General features: G+C 42.4%; 1 protein-coding gene across 1 annotated transcript in view; it reads left to right on the plus strand.

Annotated features, from left to right (window-relative positions):
• zfpm1 (zinc finger protein, FOG family member 1) overlaps positions 1-10,121 on the plus strand; it is a 111,818-nt gene continuing 101,697 nt past the window's right edge. Inside the window, exon 1 of the mRNA XM_087171511.1 lies at positions 1-595. Coding sequence (XP_087027637.1) covers positions 556-595 — 40 coding nt within the window. The 5' untranslated portion in view covers positions 1-555. The remainder of the gene's footprint in view (positions 596-10,121) is intronic.

The raw sequence follows: 10,121 nt of genomic DNA on the forward strand, positions 1-10,121 counted from the left end.
GTAGCGCTGGAGCTCCATCGAAAGTGGCTCCCTGGTTCAGAGACAGTGCAGGCGGCCGAGGGGGCGGACCGGCGAGAGGAAACTTGACAGAGAACAACAGCAGTCACTCCGCTGACCTCCACTAAACTGTTGTTAATCATCAGCGTTGATATTTCTGAAGACAGTCAACTGTGCTCGAATACAAACGCGCTAGGGGGAGCGGCGGAGGAGCGCCCGGCGAAGGAATAACGTTAGCAGGAAAACGGAGAGAGAAAAGTGAGGTGAAGGCACGTTTGAGGAGAAGAAGAAGAAGAGGAGGCGGGTAGCGACAAGTAAACGGACTCAGCCACAGATAGGACCCAGCCACAGGTAGACACACGTTAGCTGTCGTGGCAAGAAGAATCAAAGTGCAGGCGGGTCATGCGGATTTCTCCGGTCGCTGCTCGGAGCGCCGCGTCGAAGCAGTAAAAGGTGGGGTGAGAGGAGAAGAAGAAGAAAACAGAAGAACCAGACCGCTTCTCTGCCGCTCCGTCAGTCCGTCCAAAGCGGGCTCCCGACCAGAGGGGAAGAGCCACCATGTCCCGGAGAAAACAGAGCAAACCCCGGCAGATAAAACGTAAGCATGAAACAAGTTCATTACTTGATGTTGTTGTGTTGTTGTGAGCATGTAGCTCGTGTGCGGTGTGCCACGCGCACCCAGAGAAGAAGCCGCACGTTCAGAGCGGCGCTTCTGTTGAATTGTGCGTTCACCATAAAGTTAATAACTAGTATGAAACCTAACCGACTGTTACCACAGTAGTTTTACGACGCCGCTTAAACATCGTTTAAACACAAGCCAGACCTACACACGAGACTCTGTTGCGCACTTGATAATATCATCCAATTGAACCTCACAAATTAAATAGATTTCAGCTCCAGTATTTTCTCAAAATTAAGCAGTAATGTAGCCTCGGTTTGCACTTTTTCTTTCTTGTTTCAAAATTATTAAAGCGTCACTTTGGCACCCACTCTATCAAGACTGTGCAAGAATATTAGAAAAGTTTTCATTCAGCCTTGTACCCTGCAAAGAATGCTTTTGTCCATTGGCAGCTAAAAACTGTAGCCGTGGCTTCCTGTTTAATTCTGTTGTGGAAACGTCAGTGTTCTCTGAAAAAGCCGATGTGAACAGAGATAAAGCAGCGATCCGATGTGAGCTCAGATAAAGATTAAAATTGGATCCTTTTTATTTGTTTTCTGTCTGAGCCAGCGCCGAGGCCGCCGTTGCATTTTTCCCTCTGGCTTTTCACTTCTCTTTTCCAGAGATGGGGCGTCAGATAGGCCGCCTGGCTGATCTCTTCTGCTGATAGCTGCTTACAATTGGATCTTTTTTTTCATCTATCCTTTTAACTCAATAATGCATCTTAGGAGCCGCTTGACAGGCCTTTTTCTTGGTCTGGCGCTTGGCTGGTCTCCGTGCTTGACGAGTTGTTCCTGTTTATAAAACGTGTGAACGCTTATCGCAGGTGACTGATGTTCAAAGTTTATATAAAAGCATATTAATGATGTTGTGATTAACCCGTGCCTGTGCTTTTGAGGCCTGTTTCACACGCTGATGAGAAGTCTCAGTCTGAATTTAATGTAATTATAGTGGAGATTAGAGATTAAAGAAAAAGTGTGGATGTAGGCCTACAGTATCTGTTTGGAAGCCACAGCTGGAATGGAAACCATGACATCAGCAGAATAGTTTGTTTGGTAAGTTATCACATTGAGCAAATAATAATATCTTGTCATCAGTGATTGTGTCATCGTGTTCCGAGAAACCCAGTGTCTAACAGCAACATTTGGAAATCTAGGCTCTATGGTATCATATTGTTTCAATACAGTTGTATATAATATAAGGATATAATATTAGGTTGATGCTTGAGTTGACATTTCTGAACAAATAACCACATTTAGTGCCTGCTTCTGTTGACAGCAGGTGTGTTTACGCTTTGATTTTTAAATCTCAAAAGATAAACCAAGGAAAGAATCACTTTCTGTGAAATTTTAAAATGAATACATCTAATGGCAGAGATCACCTTTTCTGTCATGGTGGAATGCAAACCTCACCTGTGAGTAGTGTTTATTTGTGTTACGCATCATTAAGTTGCGGTGCTATCTGCAAACTAAGGGTTAAAAACGAATTTTTATCATTTTAAAAATATTTTTTTTCCCTAAGTCAGATTTTGAAGAAGTGAAACTTCACAATAACATTTTAAAAAAAAATCATACATGATCAACAAAGTCTTGATTAAGGCTTTTGGAGGTGACAGACATATAATTAACAATAATTCAGTGAAAATAAAAGTTTTGGTTTATTGTCTGGTTCTCTGTATGCTGGTGTTTGTACTATATGTACAGAAGAAGACACATCACTCTGTAACAGAATGAAGAGTTGTCTCGGCTGTCTCTTTCTGCTTCTCAAAAACTCCATCAGAGTGGTAGATCTCACTTGACATAAATGTTCTCAGTCACTTGTCTCAATTCAGTATCAGGTAGTTAGCTAGCAGGTAGCTCAGTAGATGTTGAGTGTTTTCACACACGTGGTGATTATTGTTGTTTAAGCTCTCAAGTGACACCTCCAGGATCCAGAGCTGTGAAGCAGTCTGTTCTGTCAGTCTGTGAAACTGACATTAATGTTAGCTTAAAAAGCTGAAGTGCAAAACTGTCAACAGTATCATTAGGGTGTGTCAGGCCATTATCAAACATTGTCAGATGTGAGTTAGTTTAGTTTATGTCATAAAACTGCACACACACACACACACGGTGCACTTTATTATTACCATAACTGGTCAACCATTTAGTTGATACTAACATATATAGTGTAAATCCACTTTTAAACATCATGATCATGGAATATTATTGAGTAATGATAAGTATAGTTTATAGTTTTCTATAGAAAAAAAACAAGTTTACTTCGTCTGACACAACCACATACTTGGAGTTTGGTTTTTCAGCCCTGTAATCAGTAATATTAACTAACTAACCTGGACTAACATATGTGCTCTTAGTTGCACTGTTTCAGATGATGATGAGGTGTTGATGCACGACTAGTGAACACAGTTAAAGAATGTTGGCTGCTGACTTCCTTGGTACCACTGTACTCATTGACGGGATGTGTGGTGATCAGGTGTATCTGCTGGGTTATCATTCATGAAGTTCTCTGGTGTGCTACTACAAGTAGCCTATATACATATGGTTTGTCACTTCCTGTTTTTTCATATCTGTTTCCATAGAGAGGCCTATCAGCTGTGAACTCCCAGCAGGCACCTACAGTAAAGCCAGCAGCGAGGCCTGGAGATGTATTCCAGACCCTGAGGCTGATAAACCCAGACTAGACTTAGCGTGTATGAGAGAGTGTGTGTACATGTGTGCGTCTCAGGGGTGTCATGGCCGTCTTTATCAGTGCTTCTGGTCCACCATGCTTCCCTGTACACCAGGTCCCGGCTGCTGTTGAGGCCAGCCAGGCTCTCAGCCCCGTGACTCTCTTGTGATTTGGCAGACATTTTGATAGGAAAGAGTGAGAGTGATAAGGACTTTGTTTGGCTGGGATGTGTGGAGGTTCAGCAGAGGTGGGGGCTAGTGGTGCTACCACTACCACTGCCACTACTACTACTATAACCACTAATGCAGTGTGTCCACCATGTTGTTTTTAGCGTGCTGCTTGCTGGGTGGGAATCCAGAACCGGTTCCAATTAAGAACCAGTTGAATAACCATTGGAAACATATTCCTCTGAGCTTCCCCCTTTTATTCCTTCTTTTATCGATGCCAGCATTGTTTTCATAGACGGGCGGCCATATACACTCACTACGCAAGTTGTATAGGGTCCCCCAAATGAGACTTCCTGACTCCCCCTCGTGCCAAAGCGGGTATCTGTGTTTACAACTTTGATGAGAAGATGAAGTGGAATGGTCCTTCTGTTCACCAAAAGAGAAAAATATAGTGTGTAGTGTCCTCTCTGAGCTTGATGTCAGCAAATAACAGTAACGTTAAGTTGATGTGCATCTCTCTCTAGTCTCTGTCTGGAAAAGATAACCATGCGTCCATATGCGCATACATACTGTATGACAGACAATATATAGTTTTTAAAATATAAGAATATATGGCTTTGTAAAAGAACAAAATGGTCTAGTCTCTCTGTCAAGGTTTAGTTACAGCTCTGGACTGAAAGCAATGGACTGACATTGACTATTGATTAAATACTGAATTTAAAATGTTGATATACAGGTCAATATGGATGCACATCTCTCAGTAAATGAATGGGGCCTGATGCAGCTGATAAAATAAATAGTAAAACTGCAGTCATAGCCTGTAGGCTTATGGTTATGGACAAAGCTCTGTGTTAAATTGTACTATTGTCTTATTTTATGATTCTATAGAAAATATTTTATTGAATAAATATTGTTTGTTTACACCCGTTAGTTTTTAAAGAGGACCGTAGTGGGAGCACTGGGGTGTGACTGTGGCAAAAACCTGTGTAGGCTGGCTTTTCTTCCGCACAGAGAATTGATCAGGAATTGGTAAACAAGCAGAATCGATAATGGCATCGGTATCAATAAAATGTCATCAATTCCCATCCTTGATGACAAATTCCAACCAGGTCAGTGTTGTTAGGTTGAGTTTCATTATCACAGCAGGACACCTCTAACGTCCTTTTTGAAAAGGAGTCATGTGATGAAGCTAAAGCCGAGTGATGGATGTTTGTTTATTGTAATAATTAGTTGCTCTCGTCTGTGCTGTGTGTTTGGAGCAGTAACTAAGTCTGTGTTGGTGTTGATGCAAACTCAGCTCTTCTTGCAGCTGCATCACAGTTAAAACCTTCCTTTGTACAAACCCCTGTAACACAGTGAACACCTGTGAAGCAGGTGTCAGATTTTATATAATGCTGTGAATCTTAATCTTTTAGCTGTTTGACATGAAAATTGATTTGACATGTTTCATTTGAATATAAGCCACCCAAAATAGTCTGAAACAGAGACTGTATTTTTTCTCTCACTTTATTTGCATACTTGGTGTATGCATGCTTACATTCTGGGTAAGAGCCCATGAGGCTAGAAACAGACAGGTAACTCAGTATTTATTGAAGACTGTTTATTTTGTTTTGTTTTTGAACTATTTTGGATTCAACACTATAGATCACCAAAGCTGAAATTATGCTTCTGGAGAACAAGCTAGATGAGCTGTCATATTCACCACTAAAATTTCAATAATGTTTTGTGTGAACCTGCGTGTCAAGCAAGCTGATTGGTTGAAGAAAGTGTCAGAATTGCTGTGAGAATAAAAGAAAAAGCTACAGGAAGCATTGGTCTCCGTTAAAGGAGGAGCTGTGAGTAAAATACATGTTAGTTCTCATTTGGATTTTTGAGAACGTGGTAGCTTGTGATAGAGAGGAGGCTACAGGTGCTTCCTTCAATAACCTCCAGTAGGTAAACAAATGATAAGGGCTGCGTGTTTACCAAAACGTGTCTCTGACAAATATCAGCATGGAATGTCTGATCAGAACGGTTTATTCTTTGATCCAAAAGTTACAGACTTCAATAACAATCTAGCTAATTTTAGACAATGTGAGTTTGGCAACATTCTTGTACAGTGTCACGTATCCTTTTAATATTAGTCCAAACTTAGGTATGTCATGAAAAATGAAAAATCTCTACCTTGTGCCCCACCTTCAGTGACGTAGGTTGGTGGTGTGTAGCTTTACCCCTGATCCTCTGAACTGAAATAACTTTTTTTTTTAAAGCCACCAGAAAAGCAACAGTTGATGACAGCAACAACAACAACAACAACAACAACAACAACGATCCCCCCCACAACAGAGCGGTACATTAACACCACACCACAGCATGGATCTTTTTCAACACCCCCTCAGCCCCCACCCCACCCCACACACAGACAACAAATGTGGATTAAGTCCAGGGCTTTCTGGAGGCCCATAGCAGAGGAGGAGAAGGGGGTGTTTGTGTAGCTGATAGATATTTGTCTGTGTCTCTTTGTGCGTCATCCTCCCCAACGGTTGGTGATCTTTCAGCCTGATAAGGCTCCTCTCCTTGATTGGGAGATAGGAGGCAGGCAGGCAGCCCACTGAGGCTGGATCCCTGGGCTTATATTTTGGCGGTTGAGATGGGAGACGTGATAAAACTTGGCGGCGATTGCTCCTGCTGATATCGCAGAAAGCAAGAGAGGGAGAGAGAGAGAGAGAGGGGAGAGGCTGGGCAGATGGAAGGAGAGATGGAGGATGGAGGGCACATTGTAATTACATCTGGCAGTTGCATGCCATTTTGCCAGCGTTGTCATGTTGTTGTTGGTGGTTTTGTTTGCGATTGGCTGGGGGTGGATCTCTAGATAATTAAAAGAAGAGAAAAGCAGAGAGAGAGCAGGAAAAATGTGCTGTGATAAGAGGGAGGAGAAGAGGAGGAGTGGAGGTAGATAGTGGGAAGAAAGAGATAGAGAAAGAGTGAAAAAGTGTGTGGAATACATAACTGGTAGATGAATGTGTTGTGGTGTGTTTTTAATGGCAGCCCAGCCAGCTCTGCTGCTCCCCCACCCCTCTGTGAAAGATGTTAAGGGCTGATAAGGAGGCCTGCTGATGGTTGATAGATAACACCTTGCAGATCGTCACTGCTGATTGTGTATGTGTGTGTGTGTGTCTGTGTCTGTGTCTGTGTCTGTGTCTGTGTGTTGTGTGTGTGTGTGTGTGTGTGTGTGTGTGTGTGTGTGTGTGTCTGTCTGTGTGTGAGTGAGAGTGTGAGAAAGCCTGGTTCCTATGACATCAGTGCTAGAGCTCAGAGGTCAGCATGAATAATACGCTGCCTCCCACAGCTTAAAGCAAACCAGGACGCCTGCAGGGGCCAGACAAGGAAATCACCACACTAACCTCATCCTCCTTTTCTTCTGTGTTTTCTCTTTTTAGAAAACAGTGGTTGAACTTCTTTAAAGCTTACAGAAGAGATGTTTTTAGATTCTTAAACTTGAGATAGGTTTCAGCTGAGTGTGTTGCAGCTGTGTGAAAGGAATGTGTTGCTGTGTTGTTTTTTTATCAGATGTCTGACCAGGCTCGGGTCACGTGATTGTTATATGGACGCGCAGTTGAGAGATTAATTCATTCTTTGTGAGCCAAAGTGAAATAAAACACACAAGCATGTCTAAATTCCAAGGACCCGCACACACAAACACACACCCAGAAGACTCGCACAGCGCCTTGGTGGCTTTCCCTTGTTTTTTTTTTGTTTTTTTTTTTTCTCCTTCTTTGTTCTGCTTTTAGCTTGATGTGAACTTTCGATAAGCCGCGGGGCCTGATCTCCGGTGCAGATAGAGATCGCCAAGTGTGATTAGAGTTCTTATCAGGCTGGAGCAGGCCGGAGCTGAGGCTCCACTGCAATAACAACAGGCCCAGGCAGGAGCAGCCGGGGTTCGGACCCTGGCAATCAGTTACAGCCCTAATGGGATTAATGTTGTTGTATAATTAGATGATAGGTGTGAATGCATTTCTTTTCTCCCTCAATCTTTTTCACACTCATTCAGACCCCACCTCCTTTCCTCCCCTCATCTCTCCTCTCTCTCTCCTCCCTAACAAGCATTGTCATTGATTAATTTAATTAAAATTAATACCACGTATTACTCATTCCAGATTCTGTGTAAGATAGTGCAGACATGTTGCGAAATTTTGGTGTTCATCGATGATTATCTCCAGGGTGATTTTTAAATTTTTTTTTTTTTTTATATTCTTTTCTGTTAAGGGCGTGAAACTTGAAGAGCGTACTGTAAGTGGGAGGGGAAAAAGAAAGAGGAAAGTAGCAGCATCAGCAGAATGACTCGCACAGGGTTGATTCTACTGAGAGATATTAAACTGGCTAGATGGTGACTGATTTGGTATCGGACGCAAACGATTCTCATGCTCACAATCAGATAGCTTGACGTGAGAGCTGCATATGACTGCAATCAGTCATACCCACATCTGTATGCAAATATTATATCTGCATGGGGTCAAGTTCTATAAGGTGCAGGTGACACAACCTGCACCTTATTGAACTTGACTTCTTGAATTTTTTCACAATTAGCTCATAAAAGCAGCGATTTTTCAAGAAGGTGTTAGTGTCTTTGCATCAGTGTGTGTTTGCAAGGAGAGGGTGTATGTGTGTGTGCGAAGTCTGGTACACCAAAGGGGGAAGCTGGCAGGGTTACAGAGGAAACACTATTTGTGTTCAGTGTGTGGATGAGTTATTACCCTTTCCTGCTATTTACCCAGGGGACAGCCTTGTGGTGAATTATGCCTCCCCAACTCAGCACTGTTGTAAACGGTTTCACCCTTGACCTTGGTGCCGACGGCTTCATAGATGAGGGAGGAGAGAAAACATTACCTCGACCAACAGTAGCGTAATCTACGTCCGAGCTGCTCGCTCTAGCAGTAATTACCACTCTGCCAGCTCTTCCCAGGGAGCTTTGTGAGGGCTTAACTCACGGCTGACGTGCTCTCTATTTGAGGCGGTGGCTGTTTAACCTGAGTGACCAAAGAATTCATGCATTCTCCTCCAGCTGCCGTCCAGCTGAGGCATGGAAACACAGGTTTGATGATGCATGTGATGATCATCTTTCAAGGTTATCATCAATACTTGTCAGTGATGTCCAAATGATTTCAGAAATACATGGGCATGTCAAGCAGACCAAATGGAGGTCAGGTGTTTGGAGTGTGTGTAGTTGCTGGTTGTAGACGTTGCATGTGTGGGATAGCTGTGGGCCACGTGGCTCTGATCTCTGGTCAGAGTGACTCTGGACAATCGAAGGGTGTGTGTGTGTGTGTGTGTGTGTGTGTGTGTGTGTGTGTGTGTGTGTGTGTGTGTAAAAATGAGAGAGATGGCCAGTGTTATGACAAGGCCCCCCCAGCGGCAGTGATAAGACAGACCATTTACTCCTACTGTGCTGAGCGCTCTGTTCCAGGGTGTTAAGGCAACCTGGGCAAACAACACCACCTGACCTGCTTTTACAGCCACACACACTCACACACGCGCACACGCACATTTTGCGACTGACAATAAATGCAACTGTAGCTTGGAGCTGCTGAGCTTGTTCACAGATATTAAACTGAACAAACAGTTGGGAGGTCAAGAGTCAAAGGTCATGGCACCCTGACAAGATGGAACAATACTCCAGCGTCCCTAAAGAGATCATGAAGCTTAATACACACACATGCATTCAGATTCATTCACACTGACCTTTGAACCTGTGTGCACCTGCTCCTGTGCAGTCAGCCCTCAAGTGAAGAAAAGCCTCCTGATCTCAAACTGCCGGGTGAAAACCTTTAACTGAGTATGTTTGTAGTGAGAAGTTTGAGAAGCTGAAACCAGCAAATATTTGGCTTTTTGCCTTGAAAAATAATAATTTAATCATCAAAACAGTTGCAGCTTAATTTTCTTTCAGTCGACGAATCGACAAGCTGTTGCAGCTCTACAGGCTTTTATACAGGAGTCTGCAATAACGGATTGTGATATAACCATCTCAGTTGTGTTCATGTGCATAGCTACCTGAGGAAATGTAACATATTATCTAACATAGTGAAAATACAGTAAACATACAGCAAACAAAAATAAAGATACTTGAAATATTGGTAAAAAAAAAAGAAGAAAATATTGGTTAAAAAAAAGTACACCTCTTATTTTGAAAAACTGGACATGAAGTGTTATTTTTTGGTTTGTATGTTTTCATTTACATGCAGGCTGAAAACTGATGTAATTGTATTATTTACGTATGCTGTTTGCATTAATTCACAGTATTAACTTGCTGTGATCTGAAGTTTATCTAAACACCATAATGTTTCTGGGATACGAGTGAAATTATTTGATCAGCTATACTGGAAGCAAGATGTGTCCAGCTAAAGAAAAAAAACTTCATATGATCATATGGTGCAGACATGTTTAGTTAATGTTGTGTTCTCAGAAGCTCAATGCACAAGCAGGAATGTTGTAAGGAAAGGATCAATACAATGAAGACGCAGAGAAAGTAATTCAACTGCTGCTTTCATTTAATCACTAGTGAAGCAAATTTGAAATGAACTTTACTGGCCAAGTATGTTGACACATACAAGGGATTGTACTCTCAGTGTGTTTACATGCAGTGCAGGGAGCAGATG

This window comes from Seriola lalandi, unplaced genomic scaffold, assembly GCF_002814215.2.
Source record: "Seriola lalandi dorsalis isolate HSWRI2012SDOR001 ecotype SW California unplaced genomic scaffold, Sedor1 jcf7180002055008, whole genome shotgun sequence".
Classification (NCBI taxonomy): Eukaryota; Metazoa; Chordata; class Actinopteri; order Carangiformes; family Carangidae; genus Seriola; species Seriola lalandi.